Source organism: Amphiura filiformis, chromosome 7, assembly GCF_039555335.1.
Source record: "Amphiura filiformis chromosome 7, Afil_fr2py, whole genome shotgun sequence".
NCBI lineage: Eukaryota > Metazoa > Echinodermata > Ophiuroidea > Amphilepidida > Amphiuridae > Amphiura > Amphiura filiformis.
The window spans coordinates 31163917-31189856 of NC_092634.1; the positions used below are offsets into that span (position 1 = coordinate 31163917).

General features: G+C 37.0%; 1 protein-coding gene across 3 annotated transcripts in view; it reads left to right on the forward strand.

Annotated features, from left to right (window-relative positions):
* Nucleotides 1-25940, forward strand: part of LOC140157020 (protein C-mannosyl-transferase DPY19L3-like) — a 157688-nt gene that overhangs the window by 111754 nt on the left and 19994 nt on the right. For all 3 annotated transcript variants that reach the window (XM_072180078.1, XM_072180079.1, XM_072180077.1), the window contains 4 exons: nt 20646-20736; nt 22926-23050; nt 23926-24071; nt 25090-25213. In XM_072180078.1, coding sequence (XP_072036179.1) covers nt 20646-20736; nt 22926-23050; nt 23926-24071; nt 25090-25213 — 486 coding nt within the window. The remainder of the gene's footprint in view (nt 1-20645; nt 20737-22925; nt 23051-23925; nt 24072-25089; nt 25214-25940) is intronic.

Below are 25940 nucleotides of genomic sequence, written 5' to 3' on the forward strand. Positions count from 1 at the left end.
ATTTTCCTCTTTTTTGTTTGTTTTGGTAATTCAAGGTAATTACTATTTTCTTCTGTATCAGCCATTTGTGAAATTTGCTTAATTTAGGGATATTTTTCGAAATTGATTCTTTTCTTAAGAGTGAAGCTGACCCCGTAATGTAACCCATCTTTGAAACAATAGAAGTACTTCTAAATGAATTTTTGGTCTCACTAATACAATCCAATGATGAAGAACTGCTCTGGCGGGGCTTCCTCAATTGGTGTGTTTCAATGTGATTTTGTGTGAAAATGCCATTATTTAAATTTCAATATCTTTTTATCTTTTATCAATGATGTCTGGTGTCAGTCAAACATTGATGCGTCCAACTGCCTTTGGCCAGAGTTGATGAAAATTGCAAACATCACATATTTTGCCTGCCTTCCATTGACCGAATCCTTCTCATTACCCAGGCATTCCTTCTATAAATATATTCTGAAGGTAAATGTACTAAATTGTAAACATTGCAGAAGATAGGGTAAATGCACTCCTCAGTTAGTATTAAAGGTTGTTCACCTTATTCCTAAGATGATAAAAGTTCTGAATAATTTGAGGATGATTTTTTTCAGAAATCATAAAGAGACAAAAATCATTCCATTTTGAATATGTTTGATGCCACAGTGGAATTATGTGTTTCTTGGCATAGGTTATCCTTCTTCTAGGATCCATTTCACTAACTCTTATTAGTGATCTTGCATTTGATCTATATCACACACAACTCCAGGCCCATAGCCAGAAATTATGGACTTCAGTACGTCATCCCTGCACACCATGCTTGTGCAGCACAAGAGTGTCCCGGTGTGTGTGAGAAGGGATGTCCCCCCCTCAGGAATCAAAATGAAGCCCAACTGAAGCCATTTCATGATTTGGTAAGTTTCAAGGTATGAATTTTACAAATATATCAATTTTAACAGACTACAGGCTAATTTATGGGCAAGGAGGCCGAAATTGGGGGGGGGGTCTGCCTACTTGCCCCCTGGCTACAGGTCAGCACAAAACCCTGTTAAATTAGGGACTGTTCACAAACACTTGGGGCCTGAAAAAAAATGAAAAAAATTTCATCACAAAATGCCCCCCCCCTTTGCAGGTCTCACAAATTTCAGGCCCACCCTTTTGACACGAAAATCAGGCCCCCCCCCCAACAAGTGTTTGTGAACGGTCCGTTAAGCATAAGTTCAATTGTATGTCTTTGTGAAGCAGGCCCAGTAGGTTATAAACATTGGGGAAAAGGGGAAATATTGTGTTTATTTTGTGAGGTTCATGGGTGTTTTATGTTTCCAAAACAATTTTGAGGGATTGGAAATACTGTCAGCACCTGTATTGATGTCTATTTAATCTGGTCATAGATCCTACAAGGGAACTTGAGGTTTCTAAATGCAAACAAGTCTATACAGGGATTTGCCGCAGAAATGAAATGGGCATTACTAGTATTTGAATGGTCTTTTGGTGTGAGAAAGGCTTCTCTTTGCATGACAATTTGTTTATAGATGGGTTATTTTTTAAGAAATTTGTTGAGAAATTGGCTCAATTTTGTGAATCTTGAGCTACAATTTCCCAAAAAACCCAAATATTGTACTGTTCCTAATAAATGCCCTACCCCAATAAATTCCCCCTATAATGTTGAAATACATAAGAATTTGTAGGCAGTGCTGCTATCTTCATGATCTTTGTGGGAAATTTGGCTCATCTTTCATGTGTCTTTCTGGGAAATGGAACATATTTACCAGGCCTGAATCATTACATAGATGAAAAGACCTAATTTTTTTTGGGTGTTTTGGGGAAAAAATCCATATCTTTAATATGAAAGGTCAACATTTTTAATTGATCGTCGGCTTTTCATCCCAGCTACATACACTTTAAGTACATATCATTAGATTCATTAAGTTTACTTCGAGGACTGTTAAATATCAAAAATATCAATTTTTAACCATTTGCCATAAAATGTGTATTATATCGCGAATTTCAAAAATTCAAAATTATTTGATATCAGAAGGACATTCTGCATATTCAGAAAGCAATTCGATATGTCTGATGTGCTCTCATGTCCCACAAAAAATACTGTCCAAACGTTCATACCCCACCCCTTAATGCTATTGTTACAGAAATTAAATATTAAATTGCAATATTTTGAGGTGTATCTTTCACCCTGCTGAAGTTGATTTTATTTTCCATTTGATCACCCTGATGTACCAATTATACCACTCTGTCATTAATGAACGTGTGTCTGTGGCATAGGATGTCTGTCTCATCAGTCCGATGTTTGTGCGTACGTCAACAATGGATGATTGGGTGATCTATACTTAGCTCAACCTAACTTTTCTGGCATGTTTAAAGGTAGCCATTTTAGAGGTAATACCTTGTAGTGTTGGAAATTCTAAAAAGATTTCAGATTTGGTGGATTTATTTGTGGCTCCCATTTATTTGTGTCTAGATGTGACAATTTATACAATAAGGGGAACCTTTGAGAATTGGTGGGAAATGATTGAATCAACCATTATAGTCAGTTTCAAAAAGAGTAGGGTGTTAACTCCTTTTTTTGGTGTGAATGATGTGTCAGTCTGACCGGGTGTTGCACTACGATCCACAACAAGCTCGAACATCAGTGCGCAGTTCTTTATCCCCAATACATAAGCACATTCATTGAATGACTTTTGAAAATTTGGGTACAAAACTCATACTCTTCAACTTGAGGTCAAATTTTTGCTCTATGATTATTTAATTGAAGTTATTGAACAATGCCATTGGGATGAGACCATCGTGGTCCATAGTGTTGTAAGTATTGCAGTACAGACATGATATGCGGATTACCGGTATGCGTCAAGGGTTGACAAGATTGCAAAACATTTTTGTACATCCAAACTGCAATGTTTTGAATAATGTAATAAAGTGTAAGTAGGTCTGCGATGCTCTAGTCAGTCAGTAAATGTCAATCATGTAGAGAATGTTGACGTAGCAGTCGTTGAAATCAATTAAGAGTGCTAGAAATGATTTAGCGTAAACAGATCACATTACAAATCTACCATTCATCTGTCTTTCTCTGAATATCATGGACATATGATTTTATGCTTGATGAGATCTATTTCAATATTTACCTTCAAGTACACCTTCAGAGTTATTCTAGTATGAAGACCGGGATTATGCAGCTTACAGAATAAAGCTGTCTAATCCCTCAATGAAGTCTTGACAATAAGCTAATTTGGTGTCTAGTAGTCTTATATAAAGGATAAATCTATTATTGGCCAGGATTTTTGGACCCATCACAGTTTCGCTGGAGTCGGTCAAGGCAGATTCAGGAGGCGAAAAATGGTAATCCGTGACCAGGATATGAGCTGGGGTTCCTGAGTACTGGTGTCCATTTTCAGGACCATTTTGCATATTATGGTCTAGTTTATGCCAGGGTTTCATATAGCAAAAGTTGAAATCAATTTTAGAATGATTTGTCATAAACAGATCACATTACAAAACTACCATTCATCAGTCTCTCTCTGCACATCATTGACATACTCCCATGTTATGAACATATTTTAACATTTTTCAGGGCCAATCACAAAGGGTTGAGAACCAGAAAAACCTTTATAAAACAGGTTTCTTTTATGAGTTATAGCTTTCTGGTTCTCAACGCTCTATTTATTCCTTCTCTTGAGTTGGCCAGGAAGGAAAATGTCCATTGTTCATCCCTGACCAGAATTTGACAGGGTTCTCAATTGGACTCTGTAAAAGTCATGAAAAAAAAGGAAAATCATGGAAAAGTACTTTGGTCACTAGACAAAAATGTCCTCATTTAGCAGCACTTAGGTGTGGGGGTGTGTGTGTGTTTTATGTGTAGTGATTCTTGAATTTATATAATATTCAATCAGGATGATTTAAGCACTTCCCAGCAAGTCTTGCGGTTAGCACAGCTGTGTGAGTGAACATGACACCACTGCCCGCCCACTGCATACACACGTGCATGGCAAAATTTGAATTTGGACAGATATATTTACAATAAAAACACCTTCAAAAAGTTGGTCGATTTCACATTTTATGTTATCTACAGAAGGTGTGAATTATCCTTCATGCATACATCACTTTAGATCTGAAATCGACCAAGTAATAATGACACAAGGGCAATTCTACAACAACATCTTTTGCACAGAGTTCAATGGGATTTGAAAAGTAAAGTGGCAGTTGAAACTCTACTGATAACACTTTTACAGTGCATGATGGGGCTTCCTTAAATCATCCTCTGATATTCAATGCATCATATCCACAATCCATTGTGCATAAAATGCAAAACAAGAACAACAGGATACATGTACACATTAGGACTCTGTAACATCATTGGGCTATTCCAAAAATTAGGTGCACACCCCCTATAGAGGAGTAAATTTTCAATCAAAGAAATGTCCGCATTTCCAAGTCTGCTTTCTGAAAACGACTGGAATTCCAGTTGCCAATGTTACTGGAAAAAGCTTGGAAATCCAATCAAATGATGGAAAAATCACGGAAATGTTAAAAATGAGCTCTCAAATTGAGGATTTCTGATTTTGAACTATTGTTCTGCCGGATTTTTTTGCCTTTGGGCACTTTAAAAGTCTGGATTTCCAACAGTTCAGACTGGACAAAAAGTCCGGATATCCGAACTTCTCTATAGGGGGTGTGCATCTATTTTCTGGAATAGCCCATTAGCAATCAGAGAAATAAGCTGTCACCATATTTTGTGTATTTTGATTTCCACTCTTTTCCCTTATTTCTTTTACACCCTTAGCAAGTGGGTACATTTAGCAGCTAATTTCCTGATCTGACAATCATCAGGATCATGTTTGGCTGTTGAAACTGAAAGGTCAGAGACATGTTTGAATGTATCAAAAATGGGCAGTGGTGTAGCCAACGCTTTTTTGAAAGGATGGGCAACGGGGGGGGGCAAACTTTGATGAAAATGATCATCAAATGTGCTAAAAATACAAAAAAAGGCCTGACAATCTTAAATATCAGGGCGGCCAACATCCCACTGGGGGGAGGAACTTCTCACAGGGGGCACTGGTGTCACACCCATCTTGGCTACGGGCAGTCTCCTCAGTTTAATAATGTGAATGTGCTTTACATTAAAAGCCGCACATCTTTGCATCCTCCTCTTCCTGGACCATGCAGCATGTGAGGGAGAATGTCATGACCCCATTTGCATGATTACCTGTTGGCTGACCAGTTCATTGCTTTTACTTCCTCATTCACACATGTTGTATACCAGTGTGTTGAAAGCTTGGGTAAGTGACAAAAATGGGCAGTCTCCTCAGTTATTGTGAGGTCATAGAAGTGTCTAACTTGGTCCACTTCTAATAACAAAAATGGGTAATTTCCTCAGTTTAATATTGCGAATATATATGCTTTAGAACCGCTACAAGCAGTTTACTTTGAAAGGAACAGCTTTCAAGAGTATGCATCTTTGCATCCTTCTCCCTCCTCTTCATCTTCCTTCTTCTCATTATCTTCCCCTTCTTCCTCTTCCTCTTTCTTTTCGCGATCCGGCCTCCTTCCCAATACCTGTTAGTAGCTCAGACTATACTATTTTACCCCTAGTAGCTATATGCTGCATGTTTTAGCATGGACTGTAGACATTTCTACAGTCCATGATGATGTGAGGGGGAATGTCATCACCCCATTAGCTGTAATTGCAATCGTTGACCAGTTCAACGCTTTTACTTCCTAGTTTACACATGTTGCATGCTGGTGTGTTGACAGCCTGGGCTTGCATCCGGATTCAGATGATATGTGGTGAAGGGGTTCGTGTGGCAGTTAACAGGAAGGTCACAACCCTTACATTAAGCGGGACTTCATTGAAGTCACTGACCATCTCGGTTCCTTTTCATTTTCGCATCACAATAGTGCGCGCAAATCATGTGCTGTGGGGGAAACCTAATTAACTCTATTGGCATGATGCCCTCAGTTTACCCCTTTACAGGTAATGTTAATTTGGGGGCCTATCTTTAATCCAACTTTCTATGATCTGAATGATAAGCTGTGGGTTTTATGGCAAATGTGGCAAAGTACTGAAAATTGTCCCCCCAGTCAGAACTCTTAACCCCCCCCCCATTTCCCCAGTAAAAACCCAAAATTGCGAAAATGTCCACTTTTTACATTAATTTTGCACAGAATTTGTTGATTTTGCCCCCCAAAAAAAAAAAAATTCACTTTGCCCCCCCCATGCCCCCTCCCCGAAAAAAATTCCCGCCGCCACTGAATTTAGGACTAGGATAAGGATTAGGGATAGGATTAAGAGATTAGAGTTACAGTTTCTTGGTTTTAGGATTAAGGTTAGGATTTGGGGTTAGGATTATGAGGTTAATGTTTGGACAAAAATGATTTTTAGTGATGACCTCTTTTGCAAGTTGCTTTAGGGGTGCAGATGCGTTGCCATATCAATAGGTGAAAACAATTTTTGATTATACTGTGCTGCACTAACTACGTTCACATGGTACCTCTGCATTGAACCATATCATGCTGATCACTTGCACCTGTAAGATTAGTATCTTTGAAAAGAGTGGCGTTGTATTAAATACTATGATTGTAGACATACAGAGGTGATGAGTGCAACCTGCTTGTAGTGCAGCGCGATATATTCAAAATTGTTTTTACTTGAAAGTGAAGAACTTTCAAGTTAAGTTGTTAAGACTTCAGTCACACTCTTAGTAGAAAATATAAATATGCCAACAATATTATTGAGTTGCTTTAATACATGTATATAGACCACTTGACATCATTGTTTATCAACAAAGGCGAGGGACTGGTCTATCGATATGCTTGAACGAACTGCTACACTGTTCAATGGCTTTCTTGTACTATATATGAAATGTGGTGGGCGATTTAAAATGCACATGCCCTGAGCAAACTACGATGCTGTACGCACACTGCAGGGCAAAGAACAATGGAAATTGCCATAATTTGTGCGCATACTGCTGGGCAATGACATGACATGTCAAGTGGGCTGTAGGTTTATGGAACATTTGCACATGATGAAGCCAAGTGTTAAACTCATGAAAGTTACACAAATTTAAACTGGCAACAATATCTACATTACATAATTAAATTACATGGAGGACTAATTTGATATAGGATGTTGGTTTGAAAGTTGACCACAACCCAAACCACAGGTGAAAGTTAAAAAAAAAAACTATATAAAAACACATCATGTAATATGTGTTGTATGTACTAGGAAATTTGGCATGCATGATTTAACATAGCTCTGCATAGCTTGTTCGGAGTCTTAAATTATGTATTTGCTATACATGCCAAATGTGATGAAATGGTGCCAAATACTAAAAGTTTCGTTTTGTCTTGCATTTTATTGCATTTTTCAAACAAGCCAAATGTACTGTATTTGAGCAGTTTCTCAACCTTTATTGAAATGCACCCTCATTTTTTAAAACTCATCCTCATATCTTTGCTCAAACCCCATGTTAAAATTGTTTGCATATCCCACTTTACTCCATGGTTGTGGATGAACCCCTGTCTTGATATCAAAGTCACTAAAATGGTTAGTTCTTCCCAGGAAATTCAACCAAATTTGTCACAGAGATAGCGACATTTTTATAATGTATTTCTTTATTTTGAAAAACAAATCAATCAAAATTATGTAAAAGTTTCATAAAGCTTTCCCTGTTAGTAAAATTGTGCACTATTGGTGAACTTGGATGGGAGAATTCTGTCCTCCCTTCAAACTTTCCAGGTCTCTTGAATATTGTTCATTGTTCTCACAAATATAACCCATATCAATCAACCATAAAGTCAACAGGATCTTACATGGGGCATTCCTTCCAACAACCCTTTATATCCCTCAAGACTACTTAAGGGCATAATGTTGCCATCCTTTCCCCTCCATAAACTCTACTAATGTGTATTACGTGCCTCTTGGCATCATGACTCCAGCTTGCGTGTTTGTTCACCATGTTCACATGAATGCGCAGACTTGCACGGTTCAGACTAATTCATCATTCTATCTAATGAAAGATGGATTTTGAAAAAAGATTGAAACAATGACTATTTTGAATTACAGGGGTACTCAACCAGTGGTTTGCACAGGGATGCAAACAAGTTTAAACAGGGGAGGGAATTCAGGGAGGATAATCTTAGCATTCGTGGGAGGATGTATAATCCATGTCGTGTTTAGGGGCCAGAACCAAATTTGTTCAATCTTTTGATCGACCATTGATGCTACTTCGATGCTTGTTATTAATGAACTATCAACTAATTAATCAGAATTAATGCTAAATTTGTATGGTCAATATCAATACAAGCATGGATTGATATGTTATCACAATTTACAATAGTCAATAAATTGATTTCATAAATAATAAGGATCGACCAAGCATCGGTGGTCTATCGAAAGATCAAACTAATTTGTGTCTAATGCCTTATATAGGTTGACTTGTGAGGGTGCTTATATGACAGTACATATAATACCAATATTTTGCTAAAAATGCCTCAACAACTACCACTTACCCATGTTAACCCTAACCACAAAAAATCTTACACGGAAAACCACTGCGCATGCATGCATCCCATGTGATGTGATGACACAATCACCCGTGGCTACCGGTCGGTGATGTTGTGCTTGGCATGTGAGAGGTCTAAGGTTTGAATCATGTTGGTACCAAGTGACTTCTTTGTTCATCTTCTCTCATTGTCCATTCCTTCTTTCCCTTCTGATAGCAAAAAAACCCCAACATATGCCATTTTAGAGTTAATATGTACACTGTGCATAACATATCCACCCCAAGATGCATTTTCAATAGTCTGTCCCTGTCAGTTTTTCCGGGCAGTTTTTAGAACCCTTTATGGATCATGTTTAAATTTCAAAGTCTTTGATTTCAAAGATTCCAAGAAATTCAAATACTATACTTGGCACAAAAGGCGGCTCTTGTCATTTCAGATGTGGCAAAATATGAATAAATATACTACCAATGTCTGGCACTCTGTCACATATTTGGAGTCACAAAACCTATAAAACTGCCAGTGTAAATATTTCACTTATACGTCAAGGATCCATGTAACTATTTAATGTTTAAAGAAAAATATTGTAAAAAGAATATGATAAAAGATAGAAATATTTTAGTGATCTGATTTGAATACCGGTACATGATATGTTTGTTTCATTTGTTTTAAATGATATTCCAATAGGAACTTGACAACAACCCAAACAGGAGAGGCCCAGTTTCTACAAACTTTTACGTCTTTCAGGAAATGAAAGTTTTTGTAAAACTTGCATGTTAACCATCCTTTTTGGAAGTCACAGTATTTGCTCTATAGCCTTTTGGGTAACAAGAAATGACTAACTGATTCCACCCAGTCTCTAATACCACTAAAATGCATAAATTATGCATATTTATTCCTCACTTCCATTTTATTTTTGAAGAGAAATCTCAACCAGTAGCGTAGCCAGTGGGGTGGCAAGGGGCAGATTGCCCCCCTGACAAAAATGAAAGAAAAGAGTGCCCCTCTGACAAAAAATAAAAGAGAAAATCTGGAGGGCAAAGGAAAAGAAAAGGGCAAGGAGCCCTTTTCCACCAAAATTCACCCGATCATGGGCCAAAATAGTGTAAAATATAAAATGTTTGCGTTACTTGCGCAAGACATTGTCACAATAAAGCCCTTTTCATCCCAATCATGGGCAAAAATAGTGCAAAATACAAATTATTGCGCGCTACACGCGCATCGTCCCAATAAAGCCTCTCTAAATACAAAACCGGTATAATGTATTGTATGATGCAACTGCAATTTTTTTCTTCGTCTGTGCCCCCCAATTTAATTTTGCCTCTCCTGACCAAGAAAGCTGCCTGACGCCCCTGATCTCAACCCTAATTGTTCAATTTTAAAAATAGGCATAGCAGAAATAACCATTTACAGACAGATTACGCTTTACAATGTAACATATGTAAATTCCATATTCCATATAGAATCAGAATCAAGAACAAGATTTGTATTGACAATAATTTTACTGAGTATACAGTAATCAACGATACAAAATAGTCTAACAAAACATATAAAAGTTTTTCCATTATAATTCATTAGGCCAAGTAAAATAAAAAACATGTTTCACGTCCGGTTTTTTTGAAAAAAAGGAGGAAGAGGGGGCTTTATATTGTTTATTTTTTATCCCAAAATTGGTGTAAATACCTATAATTAGAGCTGTTTTATCGTATACAATAATGCCTGGAAAAAGGAGGAGGCCTCTTTTTATTTGTTGTTCTGAGAGAAAGGCCCCCTCTAACTATCACAAAACCTTATAAAAGTGTTTCTTGTAGCCTATATAAGCAAGGCTATAGAAAGCATCTCTACTTCCTAGACATATTTTTTTGAAAAGTTATAACTGAATTTCAAAAAATAAAAATAAAATTGAAGAAACCTCAAAAAAGGAAGCGGGAGGGGACGTGAAACATGTTTTATTTTTTATTTGGCCTTATAGCATAATCTTTAAATAACACACTCCAGGGGATTATACGTAATTTGGAACATAAAATAGATTTAATTTGATATTGTTATTACTATGATAATTTGATACCATTTTATTGCAGATTAGATTTAATAGAATTATTTTCTTGTGATGATTAGGCTTTATTCATTTTGGAGTAATGGCTGATTTAATAGCTGAGCTATTTCTGCAGTATTCAGCTTTTGTGAGTATAAATTGGTAATAAAAATAACAATAAGTCCTTTTTTTGGTATAAAATATCAAATTTCAATTTGAATCAGTTAAAGAAGATCAGCAAAAATACTATACTTATCTCAGTAATTTGAATATATTTATTATTATGGTTTTACTATTAGAATGCTGCATGCATTGATAATAGTATATCATTACCTCTTTGAAAGTAAAATTACATATTTTGAAAGTAAAATTACATCTTCAAATGCATCTTGCTGTACTGATTATTACCCAGTGTTACATTTTACAAATAAAATCCATTGTACAATAAATTTTATGTTGCGGAGATGCTAATATAAAATTGTCTAGTTTTGACAACATTTCACAAGATTTAATGTTGCTACAAGGTTGCATTTTGTATGAAAAAGAAAGAAAAAAGCAGAAATTAAAGTTGTTATTTGAAAACTTAAGCCAAATAAAAAATAAACGTTTCATATCCCCTCCTGCTTCCTTTTTTGAGGTTCCTTCAATTATATTTGTATTTTGTATTTTTTCTAAAATATGTCTAGGAAGTAGAGATGCTTTCTATAGCCTTGCAAAAATAAGAAATCAATAGCCTTGCAAAAATAAGAAACACTTTTGGAAGGTTTTTAGTTTTTTTTTTTTTATTATTTAGTTTACTTGGCATAATAATTGCTAAAAAGTATAAATCAAATGCAAAATTTCATAAAGCCAATAAAATGTTCAATCTCTGCATTGATGAGTGTACTCAAATTTAGATTTGTCAGCAAATCAGCTTACAAATTTTGTGCTTCCTTTTACAAGTAGTCATAATGAATGTGTCATATTGAAACATAAACCACTATGTTATATTCATGCCCTTTCCTGGCTGGTTTTAGCTTTTCTATACTAAACAAATGAGAACTAATTTGGGCTGACAGGACTTGAGGTCCGCAGTGGTGATGCTATAGGGGTAGGGAGGGGGAAATTTCCCCATCAGAACTCTTGCCCGTCCATATGCCCAGTAAAAACCCAAAATGATGAAAATGTCCACCTTTTGCAGCAATTCTGCGCAAAATTGGTTGATTTTGGCCCCCAACTAAAATTGGTTGATTTTACATCATTTATCCCCATGCCTTCCCCACCACACAAACATTTGGTCATCATTTCTCAATTATAATAAATGATTGACAAGAGTGGTCACAAGAACACACAGTCAACACGTTAAATCAAATATTTTTAGAAATGACACTTTTGTTACAAAATGCAGAACAAAATGTTCAATATATCTGTTGTCAAATCTTGATTTGTCAATAATTCCAGGAACAAATTGTGTTTCCTAATGCCATAGAATTAGTGTCAATAAGCGTTTATAGATGACTGTTCTATTACAATAATGCCTGTTTCTGGCCTGGTTGTGGCCCAGGGTTTCGATTGGCTTTTCTATTACTAAACAAATACAGACAAATTAGACGTTGTGAGAACTGATTTCATCTGACAGGACTCGTGGTCGTCATAAAGCCTTATACAATCAAATTTCTATCGATAAGATCTATTACATTTGTTATCACAGGAAAAACGGTGTTGGGTTTGGTGGATAATTGGAATGGGTTGAGGTATGGGAGTGAAGGATTATGCCAAGGGATATTTTTGTAGTAGTTCAGGAGATTTTGTGTGTTTTATTTTGATGACGGTACAGTTTAGGTTTAGTTTGGATAAGTATTGTCTGCAAGAAAGTTGTGGTTGACATTTGTCCTATATATGGAAACTGAGGGAGCTTTTCCTGGTTGTGACGGTTGTTGCAGGTGTAAGTTATAACAAGGCCTACAAGGTACTGTTATACCTTATATATACATTTGGAGAGTACTATAAGGAGCAGTGGCGGCAGCAAGAATTTTTATCGGGGATTTCAGGGGAAAATCAAGCAATTTTGCACAAAATTGCCATAAAAAATGTAAATTTGTGTGATTTTGGGTTTTTTCCTCAAAAGGGGATGGGTGGGCGAACTGGGGGCAAGAAAAATAATGCAATACAAGGGCTAAGGATGACTGATGAATCCCCTAAATTTCTCAAAATAGCCAATGTGAACAAATACTTAACAATGGCAAAAATTGCCCTCATATTTTAAAGAGAAGGGAAAATAATGTAGTTAAATACAGTAACTTACTAATTTCTTCCATAATTTTCTTTTTTGTTTTACCAGTGGTACAGCCAAGGGGGGAGGGGGCAGACCAACGGTCCATCGTCTGTTCATTTCGCCACATGCCAATTGCCAGTAAAAGAATTTGTAGATGATGGTTAGACTACAGCCATATGCCCAGTAAAAACCCAAAATGATGAAAATGTCCACCTTTTGCAGCAATTCTGCATAAAATTGGTTGATTTTGGCCCCAACTAAAATTGGTTGATTTTACATCATTTATCCCCATGCCTTCCCCACCACACAAACATTTGGTCATCATTTCTCAATTATAATAAATGATTGACAAGAGTGGTCACAAGAACACACAGTCAACACGTTCGTCAAATATTTTTAGAAATGACACTTTTGTTACAAAATGCAGAACAAAATGTTCAATATATCTGTTGTCAAATCTTGATTTGTCAATAATTCCAGGAACAAATTGTGTTTCCTAATGCCATAGAATTAGTGTCAATAAGCGTTTATAGATGACTGTTCTATTACAATAATGCCTGTTTCTGGCCTGGTTGTGGCCCAGGGTTTCGATTGGCTTTTCTATTACTAAACAAATACAGACAAATTAGACGTTGTGAGAACTGATTTCATCTGACAGGACTCGTGGCCGTCATAAAGCCTTATACAATCAAATTTCTATCGATAAGATCTATTACATTTGTTATCACAGGAAAAACGGTGTTGGGTTTGGTGGATAATTGGAATGGGTTGAGGTATGGGAGTGAAGGATTATGCCAAGGGATATTTTTGTAGTAGTTCAGGAGATTTTGTGTGTTTTATTTTGATGACGGTACAGTTTAGGTTTAGTTTGGATAAGTATTGTCTGCAAGAAAGTTGTGGTTGACATTTGTCCTATATATGGAAACTGGGGGAGCTTTTCCTGGTTGTGACGGTTGTTGCAGGTGTAAGTTATAACAAGGCCTACAAGGTACTGTTATACCTTATATATACATTTGGAGAGTACTATAAGGAGCAGTGGCGGCAGCAAGAATTTTTATCGGGGGGATTTCAGGGGGAAAATCAAGCAATTTTGCACAAAATTGCCGCAAAAAATGTAAATTTGTGTGATTTTGGGTTTTTTCCTCAAAAGGGGGATGGGTGGGCGAACTGGGGGCAAGAAAAATAATGCAATACAAGGGCTAAGGATGACTGATGAATCCCCTAAATTTCTCAAAATAGCCAATGTGAACAAATACTTAACAATGGCAAAAATTGCCCTCATATTTTAAAGAGAAGGGAAAATAATGTAGTTAAATACAGTAACTTACTAATTTCTTCCATAATTTTCTTTTTTGTTTTACCAGTGGTACAGCCAAGGGTGGAGGGGGCAGACCAACGGTCCATCGTTTGTTCATTTCGCCACATGCCAATTGCCAGTAAAAGAATTTGTAGATGATGGTTAGACTACAGCTTTTGATAGCTTAGTCACATGAAAGAATACTCTTCATGTCAAATTATCTGAAAAAGTAAGCGTTTCCAATGCCAAAAATCATGTGTTTTTATTTCTTCAGTTTTTGGAATTTTTGGAATCAGTTTAATTGGGTGTTAACATATTTAGATGTCAGTACATTACAATTTGTTCCTCCCTGGTCTCAAAAAGCTGACTGTAGCACTGAATTTTTCTGTCAATTTTCAGGACCAGTGCACCCTTATGTCCTGCAATTTCTACCGATGAAATGACTTAACACTATGTAGCAAGGGAGAAACATGCCTCTTGCAAAGTAATTCCCTTGTACCATTAGCTCATCTTGTTGTGATACCTTGCGTTGGTCTACTTAGATCACCAACATGAGAAATGAGCACTAAATTGTTGTCAAATGTACAGTATTGATAACTCTTTACCTGCAATCATCTATTGAACTTGCGTTGAATTTTTTACAAATTTGGTAAAAATGTTGGAATTTCTCTATTTTATCACCATATTTGGTATCAGCATTCAAAACGCATTTAAATGAGTACAAGCAAGCCTAGTATTGGTTCAGCAGATATTGAGATACTGATGTTGTCATGATTTGTGAATGTACGGCCTGTGATAGCTATTGCTATGTGAATTTACGATGAACCCACAAAGGTATTATTGGGGTGATTTCATGGTCTCCTGCAAATAGGATCACTGCCAAGAGAGATGAACCCACTCTGCTGATGATGTTTTAATGGAATACCATGTTTGTGTAGAGCCTAAACCAGGAATGACTTTTTAGTGTGGCAAAGTAGCAGGGGGGGGGGGGGTTGAGGGCATCTGCCCCTTTCCCACTGGCTACTGGCTTCTGTTCTCTTCCTGATTTTGTTTACCATGCATATGCTTATCTTTTAAAGATGTTGTTACATGTTGTTTGTTTTCAAGATCATTTCTGAAGGAATTTTATCAAAAATCAAAAGGCTTTATAAGTTATAGGGCTAATCTGAAGATGTCACCCACAACTATCAGACTTTTACAGTCTTATTTTGTATCGCATTCATGACTGTTTGTTGTAGTCCTACATACTTGTAAAGCAGTAATCTATTCAGGTAAAATTGTTGTGTTTAAAGTAAAATATGAATTCCAAAAGCTATATTTTTCCTACTTTTGAAGAAGGATTCCAATTTTGTAACTGATGTAGTTATCAATTATGATTGTGCATGGAATTGGAGAGTCCCTGGATGTAGAGTCTCTTGATAGGATCATTTTTGGTTGATTAAAAAAAAAATGGAAAACAAATTACCAAATCATTTTGTATCCAAAATGGGCAAAGTTGTAATAATGTTTTTATTATCACAAATATTTTCAGAACCATAAAAGTCATGTAGGCCTACATAGAACTAAAAGGTTCAGTGGACTGTATAATAACTTGTCCTGCATTTGAACTTCACCCTCCAGTTGTCATCATGCTAATTGCTCTCATAGGCCTCATACTAATGAAATGTGATAACTATAAAATGTTACTTCTGTGAATATTTGTTTAATTTGATTGTTTTGTTTGATTGTTTTTGCTTACTTGTACCATGCAGACCAAAATGTGTAATGCTCTCTTAAATTTCCTGATTGAATTTTCAATCAAAAGTAAACTGCATTGAGGATTTTTGGTTCTGAATTTTTGACCTTTCTCAAGGCATCGTTTTGTAATGTCTGTAGAATTAGCTGTGCCCTGCAGTTGTTGATCATGATGGAATTAGGCAGCGGTGCAGACTCTACTTTGCAATCGGTGGGTTGCAAGTTCGAGCCCAGATAGGGCCATCTTCTTGTGCACTTGGGCAAGGCCTTTACCTCGCTTGCCTCTCTCTACCCAGGGGTGAAATGGGGAGCTGTTATGAATATTGTTCAATGAACGCCGCCCAAAGGTATGAGCATGCCTTTGCCATTGTATGGCAGCTAACATATTCTAACAACAGCATACTGAATGTAAAGCACTTTGATACACATGAAAGGCGCTGTATAAATGCCAACATTTATTTATTTATTTTTATTTTTAATCAGATCATCCAGAAGAATGTGAGAAAAGACATTTTTATTTATGTCTTAATGCTTTATTTTACATCATTTTTTGTTTGCACATCTCATTTTATATGAGATCACAAAATGTCAACACTCTGTATTAAATCATGTGGCACAGTCTCAAGTCAGACAACACATTGAAATAAAAAATAATTTTAGATTTTGTCAAGAGAAGAACAAGCAAACATACGACATCACCTGTAACTGACGCTATTCCTGACTGGCAATGTTTGTAATATGTGCCTAGAACCATGAGTAAGACATTAGGCACTATATCCAGGGTTTGTGTGATCATACCAGAGTGTTTGGGTTGGTATGTGCTGATGAGATCATAGGAGCATGATGCCATTATGTTAAACTATCCTGTGGGATTCTAAGTTTAAACTGTCTATCAATCGCAGACAGCTTTATAGTTTTGAATTTGTGGAAAAGGTAAATCTTGTGTAGAATTCTACATGTTGTTTTAACTTTGAATATGTTTAAGAACCATTTATTATGCACCTTTTCTAAATTGGATTTTTTTTTCAATTATGTTAACAATTTGTATGGAGTTCGTGTATGCACCAAATTTAAAAGTTCATTTTGATGATTTTCTGAAAGTTGTATTTATGGAACATTGGGTGGTGGCCTCATGCAAATGGTTAGGGGTCATTGGAAGATAGGTGAAATGGGTTCAGTGGAGAAATGACAAACTATGTATGAAATCATAAACTGTGAAAAATATGGTTCATAGATCTTAGGATCTGATCTTGATAATGTATGTTATTAATTCATTTAATTGGTCTGCAGATCAGCTATGTGTATGTGTCCCATGGAAGTACTAGAGAGCTACAATGTAGTACTTCCATGGTGTTCATAATGTACAACTTGCTACTTTGCTAGCAGCCGCTAGCTTTTTGATGCCTGGACCTGGTGGGATATTGGCTGTCATGATACTATTCTTAAGTCATATGCCAAAATTCAATGGTATCGTCAAATCCCTCCTTGAAATTTGCCACCCCCTCCTGAAAGAATCTTGGATATACCACTGGATTTCACTAAGAAAAAATAGCAGACATTCCCCTCTTCTACCAACAAATGCTATTGCTTGCTTTATTTCGTGCTTTCCCATGTTGTGTATAAATTACCCATGTTTCAGACATCTACCAACACCAGACTGTAACAGCAATGTCCTGAAGTTATTATATTTTGTCAAAGAATCCATAATTTGTATGTGATTAGAGCTCTACCAATGAAAACACATGTTTCCGATGGTGCAAAATTGTTGAAAAAAATAAAATGTTTCACAATAACTTATTCCAGGACCAGCTTTTTCATGGGAACTCAGCCTCTGGGAGTCCTTTATTTCAATAATCACAACAACACAGGAACAAAGTTCATTATCATGTTAACTCATATGTACTTTACTGAACTTTGCACATATTTGGGAGTGAAACCTCATACCCAAATTTAAGAAACAATTTTCATTATTACATACATGGAAATATGCAGGTAAGAACTTTGCCAGAAAAAATGGGATATTATAGGATCATTAGTGTGCGCCTTCAGGGATACCACTAGGATCCAAAACATTCTCATCTATTAGTGCACAGTTCTTTAACCCCAATATATTTGTACATTCATTGAATGACCTTTGAAAATTTGGGTACAAAAACTTATCCTCTGCAACTTGAGGTCAAATTTTGCACTATGATTGTTTAATTGAGGTCATAGGGACTCTGCCTTTGGGATGAGGCCATTGTGGTTCATAGCATACGTTATGGGGTTGTGCCATCTAGTTGATAAAGCACATCCATATTGTCTCATGTTTATTTGTATATAAAATCAAATACCTTTGTCTGCATTGAATCGTGGAATCTGATATCAAAAAATGCGCTGTTGGGTCTGGCATTGAGTGTGTTTTGTTATTATAATATGGTAATAGTCATTATTTTTCTACAGTCTATATTGGCCACAGGTGCTGCACATGCAAATAGGATGCTGTTTTCAAGGGAAAGTGTTTTCATGGGAAGAACTATTACGATATTTGAACTGTGTGTGAAAAGTTTCTGATGGAATCTGTGTTTTACCTTTTTAATAGAGAAAAAGTTTTTTTCCCATCTTGTTATGTTCAAATTCTGTTTGGCAACACTTTTTGAAACTTGGGTGTTCTCCAGGTTTAAAATCAGGGCATATTTGACATGTAATTCCATAGCAAAATGATACATAATGAAACTAGATCTATAGGCCTAGGTGATATCTTTGAGAGAATCTGTTTATTATGGCAAAAAGTCTAACCTTGTATTAATGTGAATCTTTGGACATGGATAATACCCCTTTCTCAATGATAAGTCCCCCTACCCAGGGCAAGGTGTATAACAAGGGTACCCCCTGTCTCTCTCCTCCTATGCCACTGGTGAAATCAGTGTGCAAGATTGCATTCAAAATGAAAGGTACTATTTTCCTGTACCAAAGCACAATAAGGACTGTTCCAGCAAATGTAATGATTGCTTTGTGCGAAGTAGCATAAAGTTGTGATTTTGAATGGCAGCTGTCAATTTGATGTGTTTGTTTGTATGTATACAAATCCATTGAGCGTTAACCATGTTAACTGGGAGCCATTGCTATATCCCTGCTACATGGTGTCCATCATTAATGGGAACATATATCAGTAATGCCAGGTCATAATTAATACCAAACGGATTTGTGTATAGGGCATTTTTTTGTTTTTCAGCTTTTTTCAATCAAGAAGCAGAGGTGCATATTTGTCTGGTTGCAGTATAGAGCCTCGCATCCAAACTTGATCTCACTGAGTGTATACACATGCATACAAGGGCTGTTTGTTGGCAAGCTTGCAGCTCAACCACATAAAAGCATTGATGTCATACCAAACTGATGCTGGTTTCATACTTTCTGCCGCTTGCCGCTGAACAGTGTGATGCTTCATGACTCTGAAAGCCATTGTTGCCGGTCTGCACTGCTTCAAAATCATATTTTGTTCTCATACATCACAGCAGCACCACTCCGAGTTTACTTGAATTCAACTGCAAGCGATGCTGCCGCTTGGGAAAAGCGGTGGATTGATCGATATATCGGCTTGCCGCTGGTCACCGCTGTGCAATTGAGTATGAAACCAGCATTAAGGTGAAACAAAATGTAGGGAAATCAACACATTCCCTGTTATCTACAATGTACTGAAGATAGCAATATTGCCATTTCAGTGCCATTGCTTATGATTGCTAAGCAAACAGAATTCTGAAACAGTGGGAATGCTTATGATAATTTGTTGGTGAATTTGTAGTACATATGGGGTTCAACACTCAACAGAACATTCCGTGTGTTATCTACTGAAGATAGCAACATTAGTCAAATGAAACCTTACTAGGCATAACATTATGTAAAGTTGCTAAACAGGGAGAATATGAATGTGTCATTGACATTGCCAAAGGCATTCTAAAACAGTGTGATTTCAGAAAGCAAGATAGGACTTCAACTGCACATCCTATGTTATCTACTGAAGATAGCAATATTACTGTGAACCATTGCTAAAGGTATTCTAAAATAGTGAAAACACCTCAGGGAGTTTATTCCCGACTGATTTGTATGTGATTTTGTCCACCAAGAAGTACTGGGGTTCAACAGAATATCCCATGTTATCTACTGAAGATAGCAACATTGCCACTCACCATTGCTAAAAGTTTTCTAAAACAGTGGGAACACGTCAGGGAGTTTATTCCAGACTGATTTGTGTGTGCTTTTGTCTACCAAGAAGAACTGGGTACAACAGAACATCCAATGTTATCTACTGAAGATAGCAGTATTATCATGAACCATTGATAAAGGCATTCTAAAACAGTGGGAATACCCCAGGGAGTTTGTTTCCAACTGATTTGTGTGTGATTTTGTCCACCAAGAAGAACTGGGCACAACAGAATATTCTATGTTATCTACTGAAGATAATCTTGCTAAAGAGAAAATGTCTTTCTTGATTTTGCAGCCATTTTAAAGGTCGCAGGCTTAAAAGCACACTGCTTTGCCATGCACTTGTCTGTGATTGGACACTATGTGATCTGCTGTTGTAATTGACATATCACCATGTTCAATTCATATTGGTAAATGTGTGATGTCAGGGATACCCCAAAGAGAAATCAAGGACTTTGAAAAGCAGTTCTTTAGTGCAGAGTACAACAGACTATATATATAGGCATCACATAATTAAACTGGCAATCAATATATTATTTCAAATCTTGCAAATGCTTTAAAACAGTGATGCTTTTGTTGTATAATTTTCATCTTAATGCATAAAGTACATAACTAACAAGTTTTTTCCCTTTGTTTTTTTTTTTGTGTGTATTTTACAGGAGGTTGAGAGAGAGATATCTTTCCGTACTGAATCAGGTCTATATTATTCCTACTACAAGCAACTATTGGAAGCACCATCAATATCACAAGGTAAGTCTTGTCATTGTTTTAGTCCCAATCCCAGAAAAATACAGCACTTGGTGGGTTGATCATGTTGAAGGGGCTTAGTTTATTGTATTCAAGTTTGACATTTTTTACTGCCATGATCATTGTATAATAAAGACAAATTTATTAGATGGTGAAGAAAACTGCATTTCACAAACTCTCAATTGATCTTGTCAAAGTAATCCTTCATAACATGAGAAAAACTCTTGAGCTTTCATGAATCCCTTTCATTTTATCCCTCTTTTCCTTCTTTCCTCACGAGGGATGGAGTGGGACATTTATTCGCACTGCCCTCTATCCTATACTGCTCACAATAACAGTCCAATCAATTATTGATTGCACAGTTCCTCAACCATGTCAAGTGCCATTCTCAAGTGCCGCGATCGACCACGACCGTTAGTACCTTTGTCTGTGTTAACAAGGTCATTGTTATTATAATTTAGAGTCATAGTACAACATAGTTTCGACTATTATTATATAGCTATGATGTTAAATTTTCGGGATATGTTCAGATCCCCCCCCCCCCATCCGAGCTTTGGCATCGCTACTGCCCATCGACTATAAACGTAAATAAATACAGCAAGAAAACAAACAGGTCAGCGAGGAAGAGTGGAAATTTCGTATCACTACTATTAAATCATACATTTATAAAATTAGGGGGGGATTCTTTTCTCGCCAAAATAAACTAACAAATTAAATGAAAAGCTGGGACTGGGGCTGATATTAACGGTATTAAAATATTTTGATCAGAAGTGCCATGGCCTGCACTAAATTAATTTAGTTATACACCGCATGATAAACGTTTAGCTCAATTCGGTAATTCAATATTGGCACTGCATTTACACGGAACTTTATCCACGGGTTGCTGAATTCAACAGGTATATCGGCCGCAAAATGCTTCCGTGTTTTGGTCAAAATTCACGACTTTGTCAAATTTTCCATTCTAAAGTGTTTCTATATCTATGAAGTAAATATACTTGGCCATGCGTTCACGCCGCAAATGTTTGGTTCACGGTCGGTATAATATTAATTTTTTGATCAAAATGTCACTGATAAGTATCAAAATTTCGCGAATATTTCGTAATTATTGGTAAACAAAAACAAGCATATCTTTGCCGTTAATATTGCGAATGATTTTGCATTTTTTACAAATATTTTAGAGATTTATTTTGTAATTATGAAAAACATTTTTAAAAGGTCACAGTCTCATAGTCAAGTAGAAAGTCTGTTTATGGTCCATTGTAGCCCGTGAAGAAAATAAAATGGCGTCGATGTGGATGTTGTTGTCAGGCTACCGCTGACAACACTCACGCATGCGCTGTGGCAATTGGAAGCTCGCTGGCTAGTATATTGATCGCATCGCTCGAGTAATTGGCTGAGCAATAAGTGTGCACAGTGCCTTTGCAGACCGGCCCTCGTGTCCTAATCGCTGCCCAGCTTCTGATATTGGTGGTGTGCACCCTTATACTGACTCCTGAAGGTCAAAGCGTGTTGCATCATGTGTACGCCGACCGAAGCGCTTATGCCACGCGTTGCTTAGGAACGATAGGCCACACATTTTTTAACATCCGCAGTTCAGAGTATTATCGCCGCCGCTGCGGCCTGGCGTATCATCCAACGACAAGCCTTGATTGAATCCACTGCTCAGCGTGAAAGTATGAAGGAACATTTGTTACGAACGAACTGAAAACGGGGTTAATGCATGAGGTGCTGTTCGCACCTAAAAATATTATTCTATTTTGCCCAATGAAAGTCAGAAACACACTAAATCCTAATCCTGACTTTGCAATAACTGGCAATAAAGTCATTTTCTGTTATTGCATGGAAAACCTCTACTTTTGCTGGAATTTGCGCATAAGTTTGACGACATCACAGATTTGAAGAGTACTTTTAAAAGGTTTTCATCTAGGTTGTCAGATCATTTTTATGAGCAAAATGGCAGAAAGCAAGTAGAAAAACTATATAGTTTGCTGAAATTTGGCATGAAATTGGTGGATTGTGCAGAAAAATTAAATTGCGGGACCAATTCTTATTGCACAGAGAAGTGCAAATTGCAAGGAGTTGAGCAGGATTTTGCACCACGTAGGCCCTGCTTATGCTTCCCTTTCCTACACACATACACATAATAGACAGGACTTTGTTACAGTTATTGTTACTTCTCCTTTGTCCAACAGGTTTGGTAGATTTAACTCAGGACAATGTTACAGAAAGCTGGAGAACTATCAATGTACTGGAGAGATTCAATGTGTACCAAGAAGTTATACTGGCTGTGCTGTACAAGACACTACCGTTTGTGCAGGTAAATATACCTATTACTGAATACAGAAACCTTCATCGTTATGGCAGACAGTGAAAATGAAAAAAAGTTTCAAAAATGATAATTTTCTCAATCCTGCAATTCTTCAGCAGGTTCTTGACTTATTGGGCTACTCCAGTTGAAATCCATACACCAACAATATAAGATTTGACCTTAATCTTTCAGGGAGTGTGAATTTCAAATGGGGCTACCTGAATGGGAAACTCCATTTGAAGTCTACATCCCCCTGTATGGAAGATCAAGGTCATGTCTTCCATAGGGGTGTATGGATTTCAACTGGAATGACACATAAGTTGTTGTTAGCAGCATATAGGCTGGTATTGGACTTGTGACATTTTGACAATAGCAGTTACCTAGTCAGGGTCTTTGTTGAGCAGCAACTACTGTAGCTTACAACACCATCACTGCATCAAGTTTAAAGGTATCATGATGTAGTTTGCTGGTCAATTCAGTCTTACACAAACAACATTATTGTAAGTGTTTAACCCTGAAGCCCTGAGTGCTTTTTGGCGAATGGAAAGGAAAGAATGAAGTAAGGAAGAGAGAAGATGACCAAAGAAGTTGTTTGTTTTGGTCCGGATTTGGATCCGAGACTCCTTGCTTGACAAGCACAAGGTCGGCAACTAGTAGCCACAGGTGTTTCTCTGGCTTGGCCAATCAAACCGTTCATTTATATCGCTTCGGGTGATTGCCTCATCGCATCACTTGGGATGCATGCATGCGGAGTGGATATATCACATAGTATTTTGTAATACCTGGGAGTGTTAGGGTTATGTGACTGATATTAAATTGTTTTTGTTGCAAGTGCTTAAATGTTGTGCATTTAATGTATGTGTTTTCTTCATCTTTTTTTTCAGGATCACTTGAAACCCATCTTTTTCTACATAGATTCAGTATTTGTTTTACATGGCATGTATGTGGTAGCATTGTATTGTACAGCTTGGTTACTGAGTGGTTCCTGGATGGCTGGGGTTCTTGCCACTGCTTTCTTTATATTTAACAAGTAAGTATTGAATGTATTCTGCCCTAAACACATGGTAACACACAGGATTGGAACCTGGGTCCTTAAAACATTCAAAGTTATGGATTGGGCAGTTGTTCTGGCTGGCTGGCTGGCTGGCTGGCTAGGGTCTACTTATGTATTCTACAAATAAGTGTTGAGTCTATGCAATGCATCTAAATCTGCACAGTGTTAATGGCAGCAGTCAGGATTGGAACCTAGGACCTTTAGGCTAGTGGTTCCTGACTGGCTGGGGTCCTTGTCACTGCTCTCTATATATTCAACAAGAAAGTATTGAGTTTATCAGTTAGCTCTACAATATATAGGTTCCTTTTAGGGTTTGCTACTTTCATGCTTTTACTATGGCTTCCAAAAAACAATGTCATCAGAGAACCAACCTGCCCAAGGCGACCCGGTTCTTGTGTGATTTTTGGAGGCTACAGTGAAAGGGACTTACCTATAGTAAATACCAGTGAGGTTCTGATTTGCTAATTATAATTAGCTATGATTGATCGGAACCTGGTCGATGTCTGATTGGCCGATTTCCTGCCGTGGCAACAGAGTCTGTGACTCTTTTGCATGGCGCGCGTATACATTTATATGCAACATCATGCCACCGCTGAAGTTCTCTGGTATTTACTATAGTAGGCCTATGCATGGATATGTTTATAATACCTTTCACACACATGCACAATGCACAACATTTAATGGCAGCAGCTGGTATTTGAACCTAGGAAGCTAAACCTTCAAGGTTATGCATAGAACCATACACCCCCTATGGAAGATATGATTTTAATATCACACAGAGGGCATGTGAGTTTCAAATGGGGTTACCTGAATGGGTGACTCCATTTGAAATCCTGTGTGAGAGATAAAGATCATGTCTTCCATATAGGGGATGTATCACTATGGATTTCAACAGGAATGGCCCAATGCCACATAATGTACAAAAATAGCACTGTTTTAAATAGCACCTTTCATTCCTCTAACTTGAATATGAATTGTCTCAACAATATTTCAGGGGTGACTCCACCAGGGTTGAGTACACCATACCGCTGAGGGAAAGTTTTGGGTTCCCATTACTTTATCTACAAATAGCACTCATCACATACTACTTGAAACCAACAACTTCAACCAGGAGACAAGTAAGTTCTCAACATTTTTTTTTTTTTTTTGGAAATCAAAGAAATGGAAATCAGTTTTAGAACTTCATATGGTAATTATGTAATATGCTGAAGCCATACAGGGAGTGTGGTGTGTTTATTTTCCCATCCTTCAGGAATATTTTTTGTGTTTTTAATACCAATCGGGGACTTCATGAAAACCAGGGTCATCCTCCAGCGACAAACCTGGTTGTCACAACTTTCACGACATAACCCCATCCCCATTTTAAATATGCCCAAAATTGATTTTTTTTCCAACAGGGTACTAGTGTGGATGGGTGGGGTAAGGTTGAAGTCCCTGATAGGTAAAACATGTTGCAAAAAGTCCCCAGCTAGGCAGTAAAAAATTCAAACTGTGTGTTTGTGTCCCCGGTTGGCAGATGACACACAGTGCTTACAGGGGGTGTTGTAGGGGGTGGGGTGGGCATGTTTGTAAATTACCTGCAAACATGGCATACATTAGGATACACACTGTGCAACCGTGGACGTCCAAAGTTGCTGGCTATTTACAAACAGGGGCAGGTTTGGTTTTGAACTGTGGGTATATATATAGGAACAGAAGACACAACATTGGCCTGTAGGTAAATTTGCTATTTGAGTACATTAAAAAACAAAAAATGGAAAACATTACAATATCATAGCCATTAAGTTAATTTGTTTTCTTTAAGAAATAGTTTATATGATTATTATTTTTCTTGTTTCTTGTTAT